General features: G+C 37.6%; 1 protein-coding gene and 1 non-coding gene across 8 annotated transcripts in view; one reads left to right on the top strand and one right to left on the bottom strand.

Annotated features, from left to right (window-relative positions):
• Positions 1 to 21,898, bottom strand: part of RFC3 (replication factor C subunit 3) — a 666,103-nt gene that overhangs the window by 595,914 nt on the left and 48,291 nt on the right. For 4 of the 7 annotated variants that reach the window (XM_050766090.1, XM_050766091.1, XM_050766092.1 and 1 more), the window contains exons 5-7: positions 20,596 to 20,777; positions 19,765 to 19,901; positions 19,258 to 19,356 (exon numbers count right to left, since the gene is read on the bottom strand). In XM_050766090.1, the coding sequence (XP_050622047.1) occupies positions 19,258 to 19,356; positions 19,765 to 19,901; positions 20,596 to 20,777 (418 nt within the window). Of the gene's footprint in view, positions 1 to 13,238; positions 14,603 to 15,485; positions 15,556 to 19,257; positions 19,357 to 19,764; positions 19,902 to 20,595; positions 20,778 to 21,898 lie in introns of those variants that run through there. The other 3 variants (XM_050766088.1, XM_050766086.1, XM_050766087.1) reach the window with 1 other exon arrangement.
• On the top strand, positions 20,968 to 21,078 carry LOC126940931 (U5 spliceosomal RNA). The gene has a single exon (XR_007720989.1). It is a non-coding gene; the product is annotated as a U5 spliceosomal RNA (small nuclear RNA).

Below are 21,898 nucleotides of genomic sequence, written 5' to 3'. Positions count from 1 at the left end.
CCGAGACGGGCGGATCACGAGGTCAGGAGATCGAGACCATCCTGGCTAACACGGTGAAACCCCGTCTCTACTAAAAAATACAAAAAACTAGCCGGGCGAGGTGGCGGGCGCCTGTAGTCCCAGCTACTCGGGAGTCTGAGGCAGGAGAATGGCCTAAACCCGGGAGGCGGAGCTTGCAGTGAGCTGAGATCCGGCCACTGCACCCCAGCCTGGGCGACAGAGCGAGATTCTGTCTCAAAAAAAAAAAAAGAAAAAAAGAAAATACTTTATAAGCCTTGAGTTTGCAGACAAATGTTAACATGTAATTAATATTCTCAATCCAGGAGCCAGTTGATTGTTGAAACAGAAACCTGATCACATCATAACTCTAATACTTTTTTGTTTGCTTGTTTTTTTAGAGACGGAGTCTTACTCTGTAGCCCAGGCTGGAGTGCGGTGGCACAATCTCGGCTCACTGAAACCTCTGCCTCCCAGTTCAAGTGATTCTCTTACCTCAGCCTCCGGAGTAGCTGGGATGACAGACACACTCCACCACTCTCAGCTAATTTTTTGTATTTTTAGTAGAAACGGGGCTTCACCATGTTGGCCAGGCTGGTCTCAAACTCCTGAACTCAATTGATCTGCCAGCCTCGGCCTCCTTTGGGATTACAGGCGTGAGCCACTGCGTCTGGCCTACTCTAATACTCTTTAGTGGCATCCCTTCTCACTTGAAAAAAAAAATCAAGGCTCTATATCAATGATGGCTGAAGAAGGGTTATACCAGCTCACAAGAGCTGACTGTTAAATTTTCAGGAATTTTTGAGAGCTGGTTGACCTTACATTGCTAGCTTGAAATTGGCCATGGTGAGAGTGTTTACAGCAGAAAAACTGGCAAACACTACAGATCAGGACCTTTTATTAATCTTTTTTTCCCCAGAGAGCCAGCTGCTAAACATTCACTAGAAAACCAGTACCCTACATGATATATCCCACCTTACCTCTACGTTAGCTCAATGTTCTCACCTCATCTTTTGCCACTTTCCCATTTGCCCAACCTACTCCACTGGCATATTCCTTCCTGCCTCGGGTCTTGCATATACTGTTTAGTCTGCCTGGACTATGTAAATTACTGTGTAACACATTCTATATAAAACAACAAACCAAAATTCTCCACCTCCACAGCACACATGACATACAATAATTTATCAGTTTATCTATCTATCTAACATCCTGCATTCATCTCTTTGTGACAGAATGTAAACTCCACAAAGGAAACTGATGTCAGTTTTGTCCTGCTGTATCCCCAGGATCTTTAAAAAGCCACGGCAAACAGCAGGTACTCAATAAATATTTTTTTGAACAAATGAATGGATAGAAATTGCCCTTAGTGGTCTAAATCTAAATATTTACACTTCTGTCTCTTTTTAATAGAAATTACTTGCCAGGTTGAGTATGAAGAATTATAGATTTTTAAATGCACAAATAGCTATATTTTGAATGATACCCGTGCTTTTGGTATAAATCTCTTATGCTCATCTGAGTATGCCTAACCATGAGTCCATCTAGTCTGCCTGTTATGGTTCATTTGATGGCAAGTACAGGTAGAGATGAAAGCAACGTCCATCTATGAGGGATAAAGGCCAGAACTTGACAAATGACAAAATGGAGAGGGGGTCAACTTAACGCCAAAAGTTTACACCAGGTATCTAGAGGAAAAGTAGCACCCTGACACAAGCAATAAGCTAAGAGAAGCAGCCGGTTTAACAGATGCTGGTGAGTTTGTTTTAGATAAACCAAAATTAAAATGGCTGCAGGTTGTATTAGGAAAAGCAGCTCATGTCTGGACGTGGGAATCATCCGCACATGTACTCTTTCTGAGCTCAAAACTGAGTTGTCTCATGAACAGAAGTAGAAAGGGGAAAGGAGCGTAGGAAAAGACAGATATTAAGCTGGTCATTGAATAAAGAAAATTAGGTAGAACTCCAGATAATCCCCACTGCTGTAGAACATGGAAAAGAATCAGAAAAGATGACATCGAGAAAAGAACAATGGGAAAGGCCTAGTTTGGGCTGGAAGAGATCAAAAGTTCAGTGTGGAACATGTTCAGTTTGAGACGTCTCTGAAGTATCGGTGAACAAATGTCAGATAGGTGTTTAGATGTATAAGTGAAATTCAGATGAAGTTTGAGCTCATATAAATAGAGTTATCAGCTAATAGATGGTATTTGAAGCCTTGGGCATGTATAAGGTCACCCAAGGAGAGAATCTTATGAGCAGCAGAGAGTCGAGAATAAAGCCATATTCCACATTTGATGGCTTGGTAAGAAAGCCTGAAAAGTGAGCAGCCAAAGATGTAGGTGAAAAAATACAAGAGAGTATTTGTCTCAGGGAAACCACAGGAAAAGGAGATTCAAGAAAGGGCAACACATATTGCTGAGGTCAATTAAAAAACTCACTGGATACAGAGCAAGAATTCACTGGATGGATACACACACATACATACATCCCTATCTTTTAGACTAAATTGTATTTTTGAAGTTATAAGAGGGAAAACCAGATTAAAATGGATTGTAAACTAAGAAGATGTAGGCAATATGAACAGAAAACACTTTAAAAATGTGTAAAGAGTAGAGAGAGGGTGCAAGATGAGGATGTGAGGTATATGAATGATTTTTTTTTCTAAAAAAAGAGATAATCATATTTATAAAACAATGAGATAGAATTTCTGCTTCTGGTAAGGCTGACAATCTTCCAGTAGGTAACAACCATAAGCTTTGAACAAACTTATAAAAAGCAACTGCTGGAGGAGGAGTTGAAGCAAGAAGCCCAGATAGAACCCCCTAGAGATCATTCCCCTCCCCTACCGCAGGAACACCAAATTACTACCCACAAAAGCAAGCACCTATGTAAGAACAAGAAATCAGTTGAGTGATCATAGTACCTGGTTTTAACATTGTATTAAAGAAAAAGGCAATGTAGAAGGTAGGAAAGACAGTCTTGAATTGCCTGCACACCCCTCTCTCATCCCCCATCAGCTGCAGCATGGTGCAGAGAGAATCTGTGTAGGCCAGTCATGGTGGCTCAGGCCTATAATCCCAGTACTTTGGGAGGCCGAGGCAGGGGGATCACCTGAGGTCAGGAGTTCGAGACAAGCCTGGCCAACATGGTGAAACCCCGTCTCTACCAAAAATACAAAAATTAGTCAGGTGTGGTGGCAGGTGTCTGTAATCCCAGCTACTCGGGAGGGGGAGGCAGGAGAATCACCTGAACCCGGGAGGTGAAGGTTGCAGTGAGCCAAGATCACGCCACTGCACTTCAGCGCCTGGGCAACAGGGTGAGACTCCGTCAAAAAAAAAAAGAAAAAAGAGAGAGAGAGAGAATCTGCATTGCAACTCAGTGCTTCCCTGTCACAGTGGAGAGCAACACAGGGCAGAACCCACAGAGGGAGCATTTAGACTAGCCCTAGCCAGAGGGGAATTGTCTATCCCAGTGGTCAGAAATTGAGTTCCAGCTAGCACCATCATCATGGGCTAAAGCACTCTGGGGTCCTAAATAAACTTGAATGGCAGTCTAGGCCGCAAGACTGCAATTCCTGGGCAAGCTCTGGTGCTGTACTGTGCTTGGGTCAGCAGACTTGGGATACACAAGACCCAGTGAGACACCAGCCAGGGCAGTTAAGGGAGTCCTTGCATCACCCCTCCAATCCCAGGCAGTACAAATTGCAGCTGCAGGAGAGACTCCTTCCCTCCGCTTGAGGAGAGGGGAGGGAAGAGTAAAGAGGACTTTGTCTTGCAACTTGGAGACCTGCTCAGCCACAGCAGGATAGCACACTTGGTAGAATCCTGAGGGCCTCATTCCAGGCCCCAGCTTCTGGATGACCTTTGTAGACACACCCTGGGCCAGAAGGGAACTCGCTGCCTTGAAGGGAAGAACCCAGCTCTGGCAGAATTCATCTGCTGACTAAAGAGCCCTTGAGCCTTGAAAACCGTCAGTTGTACCCAGGCAATATTTGCTATATGTCTTGGGTGAGACTCAGAGATGTTCTGGTTTCAGTTCTGACATAGCACAGTCCCAGTGGTGGTGGCCATAGGGGTGCTTGTATCACCTCTCCCCTAGCTCCAGGCAACTCAGCATGGAGAGAGACAGAAACTCCATTTGTTTGGAGAAAAGGGAAGAGAACAAGAGTCTCTGCTTAGTAATCTAGGGAATTCTGTTGTATCTTACCCAAGACTACCAAGGCAGTATCTCTATGAGTCTGCAAGAGTCACAGCTTTACTGGGGTGCCCCCTAATGCATATATGGCTACAGTAACCACAGACTTAGATCACAAAACTCAATTCTCTCTGAACACTTGGAATGCCTTCCCAAGAAGGACAGGTACAAACAAGCCCACACCACAATAAATACCTAACTCTTCAACGTCCATATATCTATGAACATCCACAAGCATCAAGGTCATCCAGGAAACATGACCTCCTCACCAAACAAACTACATGAGGTATCAGTGACCAATCCAGGAGTGACAGAGATATGTGACCTTTCAGACAGAGAATTCCAAATAGCTGTTTTGAGGAAGCACAATGAAATTCAACGTAACATAGAGACGCAAGTCAGAGTACTATTAGATAAACGTAACAAAGACATTGAAATAATTTTTAAAGATCAAGCAGAAATTCTGGAGCTGAAAAATTCAATTGGCATACTAATGAATGCATTAGAGCCCTTTAATAACATAATTGATCAAAAAGAATTAATGAGCTTGATGACAAGCTATTTGAAAATATACAGGTAGGGCCGGGCGCGGTGGCTCAAGCCTGTAATCCCAGCACTTTGGGAGGCCGAGACGGGCGGATCACGAGGTCAGGAGATCGAGACCATCCTGGCGAACACGGTGAAACCCCGTCTCTACTAAAAAAATACAAAAAAAAAACTAGCCGGGTGAGGTGGCGAGCGCCTGTAGTCCCAGCTACTCGGGAGGCTGAGGCAGGAGAATGGCGTGAACCCGGGAGGCGGAGCTTGCAGTGAGCTGAGATCCGGCCACTGCACTCCAGCCTGGGCGACAGAGCGAGACTCAGTCTCAAAAAAAAAAAAAGAAAATATACAGGTAGAGGAGACAAAAGAAAAAAGAATAAAAAAGAATAAAGCATGCCTACAAGATCTAGAAAATATCTTCAAGAGGGCATATCTAACAGTTACTGGCCTTAAAGAAAAGGTAGAGAGAGATATAGAGGTAGAAAGTCCATTCAAATGGATAGTAACAGAGAACTTCCCTAGAGAAAGATGTCAACATTCAAGTTCAAGAAAATTATAGAACACTAAGATTTAACCCAAATAAGACTATCTCAAGGCATTTAATAATCAAACTCCCAAAGGTCATGAATAAAGGATCCTAAAAGCAGCAACAGAAAAGAAACAAACAAGATACAATGGGGGTCCAATATGTCTTGCAGCAGATTTCGCTATGGAAATCTTACAGACAGGAGAGAGTGGCATGGAAGTGCTGAAGGAAAATATATTTTATCCTAGACTTACATCCTGTGAAATACCCTTCAAACATTTAAGGAGAAATATAGACTTTCCCAGATAAACAAAAGCTGAGGAATTTCATCAACACTAGGCCTATCATACAAGTAATGCCAAAGGGATTTCTTCGTTCTGAAAGAAAAAAATGTTAATGAGAAACAAGAAATCATCTGAAGGTATAAGACTCACTGGCAATAGTAAATACATAGACAAACACAGAAGATTCTAACACTGTAATTGTGCTGTGTAAACTATCCATATCTTGAATAGAAAGACTAAAAGATGAACCTATCAAAAATAATAACTACAACAACTTTTCAGAACATAGACAGTATAATAAGATATAAACAGAAATAACCAAAAGTTAAAAAGCAGAAGGGGTGAAGTTAAACTGTAGAATTTTTATTAGTTTTCTCTGTTTTTGAAATTAGTGTTAAATTGTCATCAGTTTAAAATAATGAGTTATATTATTTGCAAACCTGATAGCAACCTCAAATAAAAAATCCTACAACAGATACACAAACAAGAAAAAGATATTGAGACATACCACTGAGAAAATCTGGCAAGCAGGCAAACAAGAAGGAGGGAATGAAGGTCACAAAAAAACCAGAAAACAAATAATAAAATGGTAGTAGAAAAAACAACTGTTGGAGAGAGAACAGCAGAATCTGGAAGGGAGTCAACAATTGGAAGGTGGGCAGAGCACTAGAGTTTTTAATTTTTTAGGGCATTTAGCCTGAGGGCAGGTCATAGTCATCACTAACATGGGCAGCTAAAATTCTTATGAAAATTTTACTGTCTTATTGGATTAAAGAACCAGAAGACTAGGGGGCAGCCACTGCTGCTAGAAAATGACAGGGGCAATCCTTTAAAAGAGAGAACAAGAGAGCTTGAACCCTAATTCTGCATATACGTTCTTCTGTAATCTCTAAAGCCCAGACCATTCATAACCACTGGATGCTATTCACAATTACTCAACAAGGAAGTAGGAAAACATGATTAATTATCAAAAGAAAAAGATAATCAACATAGAACAACCCCAACAAAATGGGAAGCTTAAGAAGGAAGATGGGCGGCTTCTCTACTGTATTAGGAGAATATAGGTTGCATATAAATGTAGATATAGTAACAGGATGCATACAAATGAGGATATGGTAACATAGGATGCATACAGATTTGGTTTTGATACCTAACAAGAAGGTAAAGTTATTTGCTCCAAATTAAGTTTTGAAAAAGGCATTGTGGAGACTTGATCAGAGAAACATATGTCTGTTGGGCAGTGTTGACAGCCCATTTCTTGGTTGGTAGCTGTGAATTTATTAGAGTGGCACCCATCATCAGCTGGATCCAGTTTCTCATCTGCAAAACAAGATCATAATGTCTAGTTCAAAGAGTGTTAGGAGAATTAAATGAGAGAATGCCTGTGAACAATCTAGCATAGTGCATCACATAAAGGTACTTAATGTTATTCTGGAAAAACTGTGTCAAGTTCTTTGCACGCCTACAGCTAGTAATTATTTTGCACAGCTGCTCTTCAGGAAGTTGCTTAAGTTTCTGGGGCTGCTATATTAAAGAGAAGGTAACTTCAGTGGGCAATCAGCTAATTAAACAACTGCAAAAGGCGCACAAGCTACTAAGCCACAAAGGTACCATACAGTGTTTGTAAATTGGCATTAGGCTGCAATTTAGATAGGAGCTGAGGTTTGTGCAGACCACTATTTTTGCAAAGCTACAGAAAGGAAAGTAATTTATTGTAAGTCTTGTACACTATAATCAAACAGAGAACATCTTGTGATAATGCTCCAAATTTCCACAGAAACTGTAAACAGGGGGGAAAAAAAACAGGAGCAAATCACTAAAGAAATCTGTTCATCAATTTGAAAAATATGAGACGATTAAGTTTTACTTGGGAACAAGGTACAAAGAAAATTGCTGCCAACACTTGAGGGTTTTTTTTGTTTTGTTTTTTACTTTTTAAGGAATGTGTTTTGTGATTGAGAGTGCTATAATTTTTTAAAAAATCTCATGTACTATTACTCAATTCTGATAAATCTGAGAGTGTAAAACAGCACTTAAAACCACAAGTTTCTGTTGTGATGCATACTGCACAACTACAAACCCCATGAACAAAATTTTAACTTATATTATAAAACATAAAATCATAGATTTTTAAAGAATGGTATGAAACAGTGATTCACACACGGAAACCAGGGCCTTAGATTAGAATCCTAACTTCAAGACTTATACTGCCACTAACTGATAATGGGCTTACCTTCCCGTTGTACAACTAGAAAACTGGACAAAATACATAAAGCAACCAATGAGGTCAACTCTACCATCACTCTGGCTTTCTGCCTGGAGGAAAGTGGCTGCGGGATGGGAAAGAAAAACCTTCCTTCCCACCCTACATTTGGCTTCAGGGTAGGAAGGAAAAACCCAGATAGAGAACTGTGATAACACTGAGTTGAAGAAAAGGAGCAGAATTCGGAGAGGCTGAGGTGGCTGCCTATGTTGGGCAGAGATCTGGAAAGAAGAGCGTTACCCAGAAAAGCACTCCTACGTCAGAGCCGCCTTGTATCTCTGGTTGATTACTAATAGGCAAGTAGCAGATACAGTCTGGATCCACTGGACGAAGAGGGTTCACATCTTAGGTGGGATGGAGTAGGATGGTGGAAGATTAGATTGTATTTCCTTATTCAGAATGGCATGCAATGTAACACTTAAAAATTATTTCTGGATTTTTTTTTTCTTTTTTTTCCCTGAGACAGGCTCTTGCTCTGTGGCCCAAGCTGGGGTGCAGTGGCACGATCATAGCCGACTGGCTTCAACTTCCTAGATTCAAGTACTCCTCCCAACTCAGCCCCGCTAGCAGCTGGGCCCACAAGCACATGCCACTACACCCAGCTAATTTTCTATTTTGTTTATCGTTTGTAAAGACAGGGTCTTATTATGTTGCCCAGGTCATATCGGGCTCCTGGGCTAAGCAATTCTCCTGCCTCAGCCTCCCTAAGTGCTGGAATTACAGGCATGGCCACCACACCTGGCCACATATTTTCAAACTGCAGTTGACCACAGGTAACTAAAACCATGGATAAAATAAAAACTGTAAGCTGAATAATTTCCAGAGCTCCCACAAGGCTGGAAGATATCTGAGTTCTGGTGACCTGAATGGTTACACCTCAGTGATCTCCAGGGCATGCAGTAGAAAACCCAGAAATATCATGCCCCTATTGTAAAGCTAAATTAGGACTAAAGATGACTCCAGGCCGAATCCAACAAAGTTTACAAACAAGCATGAAAAAGAACAAGCTGATAATCAAATACAGTTGACCCTTGAACAATACAAGAGTTAAAGGCATAGCAGTCAAAAACTCCTGTATAACTTTTGACTCCCCCAAAATGTCATTACCAATAGCCTATTGTTGACTGGAAGCCTTACCAATAACATAAAGTCAACTCATTTTGTTTATGTCTTATATACTGTGTTGTTACAAGCTACAGAAAATATTGAATGATACGGAAGAGAAATTACACCTACAGTACTGTACTGATACTTCAAGATGACCGTCTGAAATGGAGGGCAACTACAGCTTTAGACCTCAATCTGTAAAGGTACTTTACAAGCAAATTTAACTTTTTCTTACGTCATGACTTTTCTCTGCTTCTTGAGCACTTCCAGCACCACCAGTAACCTCTGTATGGGTCTCATGGTGTTATTCAAGGCTTATGTTATTGCACTACACATAGTGAAAGATACTTCAGAACGGCAAGAGATCACTTTTATTGCCATATGCAATTTACTGGAGAGATGAACTGCTCACTCAGAGATATTAGTACTACATGGCATTTTAAATGAATACTCACAACACTTAAGCTCACTGCAATAGCAACAGGAGGTGGCTACAAAAATATGACGGCAGCATAGTATGTACTGTAATTTTATGCAGTTATAATTTAATGCTGCAGTCCCCAACCTTTCTGGCACCAGGGACCAGTTTTGTGGAAGACAGTTTATCCATGGACCCCAGGTTGGGTTGGGGAAGAGAGGGGGATGAAACTGTTCCATCTCAGATTATCAGGCATTAGAGTCTCATAAGGAGGCATAACATAAGTCCCTCACGTGAACAGTTCACAACAAGTTCCCACTCCTATGAGAATCTAATGCCGCCGCTCATCTGACAGGTGGTAGAGCTCAGGTGGTAAAAGTCTCTGGTGCTCACCGGTCGCTCACTTCCTGCTGTGTGGCCCCAGTTCCTAACAGGCCACGGGGGGCAGAAGACCCCCGAATTTTACATTTGTTTACATTTCTCTTGACTATGAATGGTACCATGTATGGTCTGAGTTTGTGAAAGTTTTGATAAATTTTAACTTTTTATAATAGATTTGTATATATTTTATCATAGTAAATGATGAAACAGACTAGTAGCTATACATATTTTAGGCATTTATGATGTACCTTTTTAAAAATTTAAAAAATAGTCCTAGGTTATGTGTTTTTCTATGAGTATTTTCAAATTAAGTCTCAAAAAATTTTTTTGTTTATTGAAAAAAAAATCTACGTATAAATGGACACACACAGTTCAGACTTGTGTAGTTCAAGGGTCAACTGTAATTGTCTGCCAAGACAAAGTCCAACAGTTTAAGAAAAAAAATAAACAGAATTCAGACACTTGATAATGTAACATGACAATGTAATAATGAAAGAGCCAGAATCCAATCCAAATTAATGCACATACAAAAAGGCAAGAAATCTGACCCGCAACCAGAAAACTATCAGTCAACAGAAACAGATCCAGAAATGACAGATATAATAAGCAGACAGACTTCAAAAGAGCTATTATAAATATGTTCAAAAGATATAAAGACAAACATAAAAACAATGAGAAATATAAAAAAGCAGCAAATGAAACTGCCAGAGCTGAAAACTTGAAGGAAATGATTCAAACTGTAGAACAGTGAGAAAAAAGCTAGGAAAAAAACAGAGAGACTCTGTGACTTATGCAACACTACCAAATAGAGATGTAATTAGTCTTACAGGAGGGGGTAGAAAAATATTCAAAATCAATTTTTCAAAATTTAATAAAATACATAAGCTCATAAATCAAGGAGTGCAACAAACCTAAAGTAGTGTAAAGCAAGATAAACACACACACACACACACAAATCACACCAAGACACATCTTACTCAAACTGCTGGAAACTAGTCATAAAGAGAAGTTGGAAATCTTACAAGCGGCCATAGTAGTAAATAAAATTAAAAATATGATGACTACAGATCTCTCTTCAAAAACAATACAAACCAGAAGACAAAATACAGACAGGGAAGAAAAACTGTCAAACTACAGTATTTCATCTGTATTTTGTATTTTGAAACCATCTGTATTTTGTCCATTGAAAATGCTTTCCAAAAGGAACGCAAAACAAAGACATTTTTAAGCCAAAAAACTCTAAGATAATTCGCCAGCAGACCTGCTTCACAAGAAATGACAAACTTTTTTGGGCTTTAAAATAAATGATGCCAGACTGAAATTTGAATCTACAAAAGCAATGAAGAAATGAATCAGTGGATGGCTACTTCTACTAACAGAAACAGGAAGATACTGGGTGATTTCCAACTGCAGTTAAGTACAGCAGTGAACAAAATCATCAAAAAAAAGAAAAAAATTCAGTATACTAAACTTGATTAAAGTCAAACAACAAATTGAAGAATGTCTATTATTTCAAAAGTGATCAGCTGCAGATAAAAATGGCAGCAACATTATGACCCTCTATGCCTGGTGATACAACCATACACCTGTCACTTGGCCAACAAAAATGTAGCTTTATGAGTTTAGGGCTGGATGCAGCCCGAGCAGTGGACTTGATTCAGGGTCGGGGCAAGGAAAACTCATTGCTTTGCTGGACACAAATGGCAGACTTGGTTCAAAAAAGATGGGGAAAATCCATACAATAGCTTTGCTAGCCCTAAGTTGCTAGGCCTAGTTCATGGCCATTGACAGACAAATCAGAAATTAAACTGAGAGATCCTAGAGGTGGAAGAACCATAGAGGGGTTAAGCTAAGCTCACACATATACCTGATGGATGGCTAAACTAGGAAATAAAAACCAAGGGGTACTGAGGACTGGTTGCAACCTTGAATGCATTCCTCATTCCGCATGTAGTCTCATGATGTCTAAGTATAAACTCTGTTCACATCATTGGTTGGTCACTAAACTACACAGACAGAAAGATGAAGCCAGGCTAAAATAAAAGCAACTGAGCAGAAACATCAGTAACTGCACAATGCGGTGGAGACAAATTACACAGCTGACATCTAAGCAATCCATGAAACAAAAAAAAGAAAAACCGTCAAGAGGAAAAAACATCAGAAAAAGAAAAGAGAATCCTAAGTTGCTAAAATATATTATCTAAAACGTCAAGTTTTCAGCCAAAAATTACCAGACAGGGAAAAAAGAGAAAAGTTTAACAGTACACAGGAGAAAAAAGAGCCAAAAGAAACTGACTCTGAGTGAGGCTAGATGTTTAACAAATACTTCAAAGCAACTAACATAACTCATAATAATGATTCAAGAAACTCAACAAAGCCCAAGTAGGAGAAATACAAAGAAAACTACATGTAGACATATCATACATTACTAAAAGCCAAAGAAAAGAGAAATACTGAAAACAGCAAAAGAAAATTGGCTCATCATGTAAAAGGAAACAACCTCAAGACTACTGGCTAACTTCTCATCAGAAACAATAGAAACCTGAAGGCAGCAGAATGACATATTCAAAGTGGTGGGGCTTTAAAACACCCAAATCAACCAAGAAGTCTATAAATGGTAAACTACATTCCAGAGAAACAAAAACTGAGAAACTTGTTAGCAGACGTACGCTAGAAGAAATACTCCTACCATGCAAACACTAATCAAAAGAAAGCTGGAGTGTCTACATAAATATTAGAAAAAGTAGATTTTCAAAGCAAGGAATATTACTAGAAATAAAAAAGGGCATTTCATACACATGATCTTAGCCAAAAGACAGAGAAGCAACTGGGCACTTCATAATGATAAAGGAGTCAATACATCAAGATATAACAATCCTAATACGCAAGTACCTAAGAACAATCTTCAAAATGCATGAAGTCCAAAAGAACTGAAATAGAAAATGCATAATTATGGAGGGAGATTCCAATATCTCTCAGTAAAAGACTAAAAAGTAAGAAAGACAGAGGAGGTGTAAAAGTAGATTTGGAAAATCCCTAAGTACTTGGAAACTGAACAGCACAGTTCCAAGTAATTCACTGGGTTAAAAAAAAAAATCACAAGTGAAATTAGAAAAGTTTGAACTAAGTAGAAATGAAAACCTAAAATACTAACATTTGCAGAATATTAAAAAGCTTAATCAGTACTCAGAGTGAAATTTATAACTTTAAATGACATTAGAAAAGAATAGTCTAAAGTTAATTATCTAAATTTCCAAGTTCATAATCTAGAAAAATAAGTAGAGGGAAAAAGTAGAAGATAAAAAAGGTAATAAAATATAAATGGACAACAACATAGAAAGTCAATTAAGTCAATACTATAGGAACAACAGGAATTCTTTTATATTGTTGGTAGAAGTGTAAGGTAATACAACTTTAGGAAAGTTTAGCAACTTAAAAGTTAAGGTTTACAATATTGTATGCCCAGTCATCGCACTCTTATGTAGTTACTCAAGAAAAATAAAAACCTGTCCACAAAAAGACTTACGCATAAGTATTCACAGCAACTTTATTCATAATAACCAAACCTGGAAACAAACCAAAGACCCATCAACAAGTGAATAGGCTTTAAAAGTATATACAAAAATACTGAACAATAAACATTAGTGAAACATTCAACAATATGGATGAATCTCAATAATGAGAGAGAATGAAGTATTACACAAGAATGCTTACAATATCTGATTCCATTAAATTTTTGAACTGGCATGACAAGATCAGTGATCATCTGGGCCAGGGTAGGGATGAACTGGCTGCAAAGGGATATGGAGGGATACAGATGGTGACGAAATCTATACCTTGATTGGGATTGTAGTTTCACTGGTCAAAACTCAAACTGCACCCTTAAAATGGGTATATTTTATTTTATAAATTATACTTCATAGTAAAGGAATTGTTCGGAGTCTGTCACACAAATTTGCCAAGTAAACCTTTCAGTCTATGAACTCAAATATTTAATTAAAAAGGGCAGAACTAATGACAAAAAACAAAACCTGCTCAAAGAGTAATTACTACAGTAACATACCTTTCTCCAGAACTTCATTCTGAATTTTCTTCAAGAGTCTCAAGTACTTAAATTAATGAAAACTTCCTAGTACCGACCTAATACTAATCTGAACCACTGAAATAAGGAAATCTGCAGCCTCAACAGAAATGGTATCTGCAATTTTGTCCATACCAAGAATTATGTTTCAGAATGAATTCTTACATTTCCTACAAAACTATAATTATTCACTGAGAGAAACTAGAATTAAATATAATGACCTGTCAAACAATTATGTTACCTGTGGCAGAAAATGGCCATCTGGATAAATGAATATAATCTTTGCTTTCTAATGTGTAAATCTCCTTTAGCAGGTGAGAGATTAGACGGAAGAGAATAGGAGGATCAACAATGAATACTTGAATAGCAAATGTTTAAAGTAAATTAAAATCATTTTCTGAAGACTCTAAAGTCTCTAAGTTATGTACAAAACTACATACTTCTATAGTATAGGAGCCATTATTTAACGTAGAGGATGAATAATAGTTCACACAGCAGTTATTACCAGAAAAACACAAATACAACATGATTAAGTACAGTTAATTTACCCACAGCTCTTAAATATAAGCTGTATGTAAATACTGATACTGAGAAATCTTTGCAAGAATAACTGATAGAAGTCAGAACATCATGCCTTCCAATCCATCCTCCATGAACTTCTTATAAAGTGCCATGAATTTGGCCACAAATGCTTCCAAGTGATAAATGGCTTTGCTACCCAGCTGTAGACGATGTTCATAATAAGCTGCCATTTGGGCCACCTCCCCTTTCAGTTGTCCATCACAATTATGTAACAGTTCTGAGAGAAGGCCCTAAAGAAAAATAATTAGTAATTTAAAAATCATTAACAAAATAGCTAAGCATGCCTTATTTCTCCCATTCACAAAAAGATTAAAGTTAAACATACTCTCTTTTATATATGTGAGATCTTTAATTTTTTACGTGAATCAACCACCTTTATCCAAAAGCAAAAACTGTGGTACCTTTTCCATGATGTAAAAATGTGGTGGGTATCAGCCACATTCTAAATTCCAAATATTTAACTGCACAAGGTGCAAGAATATAAGTGTAAAGACGCTTACTGCAGCACTATTTATAATAACAATAATAATTTGTAGACAACCTAAAGTTCCACCAATGGAGGTCATGTTTGGAAAAAGCATGATACAGTCACACAACAGAAAACCATTTATCCACTAAACAGAACAAAGTAAATCTATACATATGGTCATGACACAAGATCCATACTAAAGGGCAGAAAACTGAGCAGTTTTGTGAAACCACATATATACACATACTTGTTTTTATGTGAATAGAAAAGAGGTCCGTTAAAAGTGGTTACCTTTGTGAAAATGGAAGGGTGGACCTTCACTTTTTTCTTTGTAGCCCCACCCTCCATTATCATCACTGCATATTGCTCTTTCCTTTATAGCACTTACAACATTCTGAAATTCTCTTACTTATTTGTTCTCCTTTTCACACCACTAGAATATAACTTCACTTGAGGCAGGCCCTCCCTTCTTTTCTTCAGCATTCCTCTATAGTGCCTGGCACAACAGAGGTTCAGTAAATATGTGCAATTAATGAGCTGGAGAGAAAGAGGTGATATCTTGATACTGCAAAAAGCCCTAAGATCACATACCCAGTGTCCAAATTTTATAGCTGTAAAAAGTTCAAGATCTGAAATTGGGTTACCTTCATTATTATCTCAGGAGGAATACAATGAGTTAGAAGCTCATACAGCCTTCCACGAACTTCAAGGAGTCTACATAAAACAAAATAATTGATCTTTTGTGAAGAAAATAAGGGGTAATTTTTCCAAGTTCCCACTGTATGGTTTTACTTTATGAATTAACAAACAATCCAATACAGAATTAACAACTTTATAAACTAACTTTATGAATTAACAAACAATCTAGTAAGAAATAACAGTTGTTTCTTAAACAGGTTATCATACTAGGATAAACATATGGAGGCTTCTCCTAACTTCAGTTCATTTTTGAAACAGAACATTTCCAGAACTCTTTTAAAATGAGACGTCTATATTCAGGGTTCCTAATTATATCAAAACACCCTGAAAATACCAGATAGAAATGGAGACTTCATGAATAGCGAGGGTTGAGCTTATTCACACCATAGAATTTAACAAACTTTAATGACATGTCAAGTAATGTTTTTCTTTTCTCCAGAGAGATACCTGAAACATCCAGAAAATGGTCACGAAAACATTAAAAAGTCAACTACATAGGTGACAAAAGATAATATACGCATGAAATATAATATAATGCCACTGCCTAGACTGCACAGTAAAAAAGCAATGTGGCAGGGATACAGAGCTGTCCCTGTCATAAAAGCGGCGGCACAAAGGTTTACAGGTAAGCATGGAACCAGACTAAGTGAACAGGGAACATTCAAACCTCTGAGTCCTTCATTCTAGGCCCTTCTCATATTTTAGGGAGGGAAAGGGGAAGAGGAGAGAAATGTACATACGACGTTTTAAAACAGAAAAAAAAAAGAGAGAGTTTCAAATACACATATCTCAAAGGGAAAAAACTTCTGAATTTTTACTAAAATAACAGTACAGATGTTCCATACCTCAGATAAATCCAGGTAGTGATTCTTAAGAATTCTTAAAAAGCAGAAGTCAATCCTAAAGACATCAGGAATATGAAGCCCTGGCACATTAAATCTTAAAAAAAGTGGGGGGAGAAAAAAAAGAACTAGCATTTTGGGGGTATCTGCTATGTGTAAGAATTGAAACAAATGATTTAACTCAGTACTTACTCTAGCTCATTTATTTCAGATGAAAAAACTAACGCCCAGATAGTTTAAGTAACTGATAAAACTGACCACAGCAAAGTATGATTTAACACAGATCTATCTGTCTTACTCCAAAGTCCACACCCTTTCCAATGTCTGTGAAAGTATTTAACACCTTAATTCTGTACTAGGTTCACTGCAATATACTATTAATTCCCCACAACAATGATGCCCTTTTACTGAAACAAACCTGAAGTTCAGAAAGGTCAGGCTTCCATCAAGACTCATGTATTTGAGCCAGCATTTGAATTCAGTCCTGACTCAAAAGCCTGTGATTTCTCTGACATCCCAAGAATAACACTAGATTATTAAAGCTTGAATAATAAGTGACATATGGTATGAAATTATTTTAATATATGCATATAGCTTATTTCTGAAAAGTTGATTCACGATGTAGTTACCTACACAACTGAAGTAACTATACTGTGTGTAGTGCATACATGTTAACATGTATCTTTTGTTAGTCTTATTACTGTTTTACAAAATTAATATATTCTACATTTACCATGTCTGTGTCATTATTTCCTAATAGCTTACAAGTGATTAAGAGTACAAACTCTCCTGTCAGAGAAACATGGGTATTCTAGAACTGTCTCTACTAATAACGGAATGTCCCTAAACAAGTTACTTAATCTCCGTAAATGTCAGCATCGTTTTTTTTTTTTTTTATCTAAAAAGTTAATATTTTTCTCAGAGGTCTGTTATATCAATTAAATTACATGGTGTAAGAGCTGACATAATCATTCATGAAATATTAGCTGCTATTCAAATTAGAAAATTATGACTCTTCTAAGACAGATTAAATGAAAAATCAAGACCACAAATATTCCAGCAAGACAAAGGAGACAGAAATCAGAAGTAATCATTTGGAACTGTGCGGCCCAGTGATCAGAAAGATACCAGACTTCCAGGGCTTCTGGCCAGCCCCAAGGCTTTCGGGAATTGAGCAAAATTTCTTTTTATGCGGCACAATGGAATCAATTCCTACAATTGTTAGTTTGAACAGGAAACAGGAGCACCTTTTCTTGCACAAGTTCATTTATAAGCTGCCAAAATGTGTTAGGAAAACCAGAAGAAATTTGTAACAGCAGCTAGAAGAATTAAGCAAAGGAATAATCAAGTAGTTTTAAAAACGCATGTGATAATTGAAAAACATTACAACATCGAGTACCTAAATCCCTTAAAAGTAGGTACGTTCTACTACTACCAATTGTTCTTCTTTAATATCAGAACAAAAACAAGAAAGTCATCTTCAGTGCAGAAATCTTTTATAAAAGTAAAAGGCCCCTAAGACATGCTTTATTTGAATTCTATCTCTTTAAAGGGTGAGGTCTCTTTATTGATAATCAACATTTTATAAAATACAACGAATTTTTTTTCCTAAAGACAAAGTTTCTTTTCTAATGAGACTACTTATAACGTTTGGTACTTCTTGGAGAAAAATACTGATTTCTTCAACTAAAATAATTGAATTCTGAGAATTCAAAGCAAACCTTAAATGAAATACTAAGTACCCACTATGTATGATTCACTATCCACCTCCACCAATCTATATATTACAATACCTTTGAAGAATTTCTTATAAAAAATAGAATTCATCAGATGTATCATTAAAAGGAGAAACATGGCATATTCCTCTCACTATTATTTTCATTAGACCAGGGAAGCATAAGTTCTATTGGCTGTAGCCTATTCAGTCTATATTCTGAACTCAGTCTATTCTGAACCCTAAAATGATCAACTACCCTCTGTAAGGTCCAAAGATCATTTCTAAGCTCAGAAAGCCAACAAGGATATGAGACTGTGCTTTAGCAAGTCTAAGGAACCTTCTCCATACTCTCCAAAGTTAGTGGGCCTTAACGTCGTCATTTTTTATTTGGAGAAAAGCAAACTGTGCTTCTCAATCAAAACTGCCATAAGTGAAACTACTAGCGGCTGAGGTATTTTCAGAATCGTCAACCTACAAATAATAGACCCACAGAAGTAATGGTAACAATTTTGCAGCAAATGTGTCAAAAAATACTTTCTAAAAATGGTATATACACAATGCTATCCTTAGTAGAACCCATGGTCATCTACTCAAACCATTAATAACTCTTTTGCTCTTCACAACAAAGGCACAAGTACCCTTGGCGAGGCAATAATAATATCTTTAATACACAAATGAAGATAAAACTCTAAAATGAAGTTACGTGATCAAGAACACTTAGCTAGAAGTTCAGGACAAGAACTAGAAGTCTGACTTATAGTCTGGCGTCTTTCTAGCACAAGATGCATCATCAATTGCAAAGTTATACATTGTCCTTTCCTAGAAAGCTACACACATTATGTCTAGCTTTGTGTTATATGTTACTATTAAGTATCTGAGATCCTAAAAGGAAAATTAAAATTAACATAAACTCCACTTTTACATGATCACATGTAAGCCACGATATTACAGCTTAATAAAAGCCACAATATCACACACCAACTATTCTGCACCACTAAATTTCTGAAGTTGAATCCTACATTTTCCTTAAAAGGTTAATACGTAGATTCAGGATTTAATTATAATTTAAAGTGATGTGGCATTAGCATAAAGTAGTTAATACATGTTCTATGATATCTTGATAATGAAATCTTTACTGTCATCGTTTTATAATGGTACCTTTGTGGAGTCTGCTGACTGACAATAGCATTTGCAGTCTCCCTCAGATATACCTCCCAGTCTGTCTCAGGGATTTCTTGATCTGCAGTAAAAGGATATCTACACAACAAAAAGAGAATACAAGAAGTTAAAAAGAAGTGTGCTTATGTCCTAAAACAGCAGTCCCCAACCACTGGTCTGTGCCATTAGGAAATGGGCTACACAGCAGGAGGTGAGCAGCGGATAGGCCAGCATTATAGCCTGAATTCCGCCTCCTGTCAGACCAGTGATGGTATTAGCTTCTCATAGGAGCATGAACCATATTGTGAACTGCTTATGCAAGCGATCTAGGTTGCATGCTCCATACGAAAATCTAATGCTTGACAATCTGAGGTGGAACAATTTCATCCTGAAACTATTCCCCACCCTTACTCAGTCCATGGAAAAACTGTCTTCCACAAAACTGGTCCCTGGTGCCAAGAAGGTTGGCAGCCGAAGTCCTAGAATGTAACTACTCCTTCCACTCACTGTTGCACTCTGCAGGCTTCACACATAAGCAGGGCTTTTCTGAGATTTCTACAAGACTTCTCTGCAAGTCTATGAGCCAGTTGTGAAGGAAGATTCAGACCTTCCTTCTTGCACACAGTAGATAACACGTGGCAAATCTACAAATAAAGTTAACAAAAATGGGCAATCCATTAAAAAGCACATTAATTTCTGTTGATATCCTTCTAGACCCTTATAACTATATTACTCTCGAAATTCTTATAAGTGAAACTTATATAAAAGTAACTTACCACTCTGCATCTAACACAATGTTACATATTACCCCTACTTTGCATGAAATCTCCCAAAATCTATTAAAAGCAGGAAAGATATTTAATGTGAGGAATCATAATTTTTGCTGATGGTTGTTAAGAATGATAGAGAAAAAATATATCTGTGTGTATAAATATAAATATTAATGTTATTTCATACTAACTTTAATTCCCTTCCTAGGGATTAGGTATTCCCACATCATCTCTTTGTAAAATCTATTTTCTCAATATTCCGGCCTCCTCTTATAGACAGCTAAATCAGCTTGAGAAAGAAGACAGTAAATAACTAGCCCTTACCTAGTTTAGTGGAATTCGTAATACCTACTTTTTCAAGGTAAAGAGGGTTTAAAGGGAAAAACACTTTCTATATATTGGCATCTGGTATTTATAACTATACGCTTTAGTTTGTTCATATATTAACACTTTGCATCCAGGTCTGTAAATGTTCTTGAATTACTGATATGCTTCTCTTCTTTTACAACAAGCATACAGTATACAGAGAATCTGAACTGATTTTTCAGAAAAGCGTAACTTGACCTACATCTTCAATGCTGGGAGCAGGCACACGAACCGCCAAGCACCTACTACGAATAGGCGGGATCACTTTAGATGTAGAATTGCAGCACAAGATCAATCTGCAGGTAGACATATATTTTTCCATGGTTCTTCGCAAAGCATGCTGAGCATCTTTGGTGAGTTTGTCAACTTCTGTCAATAACACCACTGAGTCAAAGAGAAACAAAACAAACTTTAACTTGAGTTCACTCAAACTTTAACTTGTCTCTTTCTTCCTCCCCATTATCCAGGGTGAAATCCTAAATAATAAGCCTGATATACTACTCTTCCCTTTGGCAAAGATAAAGTTATAAGTACGGTAAAATTACTTTATTTTTTATTTTAAAACACTACAATCATACTCCGGTTTCTCTTCAGATCATATAAATCTTTCGCCTTTTACTAAATATTTGTATGGATAGGAACAGCTCTGAGTTTTTAATATTGTGAGATCTTGCATTGGCAGGGCTAGTAAAAAAAAAAAAAAAAGAATCTATAATCAAACAAGACCAAGAAACACTAGGCTAAATGAAGTTAAAAGGTTACTTTGTAGTAGAAATCATTGCAACCTTTATTTATATACACTAAAATTTACCAAGACAAGGAAGTACTGTGCTGCATTTCCCCAAAATAACTTTACTCAGCAGCACATTTCTGTGGTACATCTTAATCTAAAATATTAAATTCCAAGGAATAGACTTTGGAAAATAGTGGTGCAAGAGATGTAGGCAACAAGGCATAAAGATATCTGGCCACCATAAAGTAAGATTCCATCTGGCCACAATCACAGATCAGCCTTAACACGGTTCAGGAATAATGTAGAGACAGAAACTGAATCCAGTATTGTATTTTTCATTACATTAACAAATTATTTCTAGCAGATGAACTGGTGGCATGCAGCATTTGGATCTGCCCCATAAAAATAAACAGAACAACTAAAGATTCCAAGACAAAGAACACATGAACATTTTACAGAAACTAGGCAACAAGCTTTACCCAAGAACCCCAAACATGAGCACATGAGAATAAGAAACTAAAACTGCAAAGGCCCACATAGTATCAGCAACGGTGTGGGAGGAAGATTTTGACAGACTTTAGGATAGGAAAAGCTCAAAATCACCCACAGGAATATACTAGAAACCATGATGGGGCCAATTTGAAAGCAGTAGGCCAGGCACAGTGGCTCATGCCTGTAATCTGCCTGTAATCCCAAGATTTTGGGAGGCTGAGGAAGGCAGATCCCTTGAGCCCAAGAATTCAACACTAGCTTGGGCAACACAGCAAAACCC

Source organism: Macaca thibetana, chromosome 17 (genome assembly GCF_024542745.1).
Source record: "Macaca thibetana thibetana isolate TM-01 chromosome 17, ASM2454274v1, whole genome shotgun sequence".
NCBI lineage: Eukaryota > Metazoa > Chordata > Mammalia > Primates > Cercopithecidae > Macaca > Macaca thibetana.
Note: the sequence above shows the minus strand (reverse complement) of the source record. Positions and strands in the feature narration are given on the sequence as shown.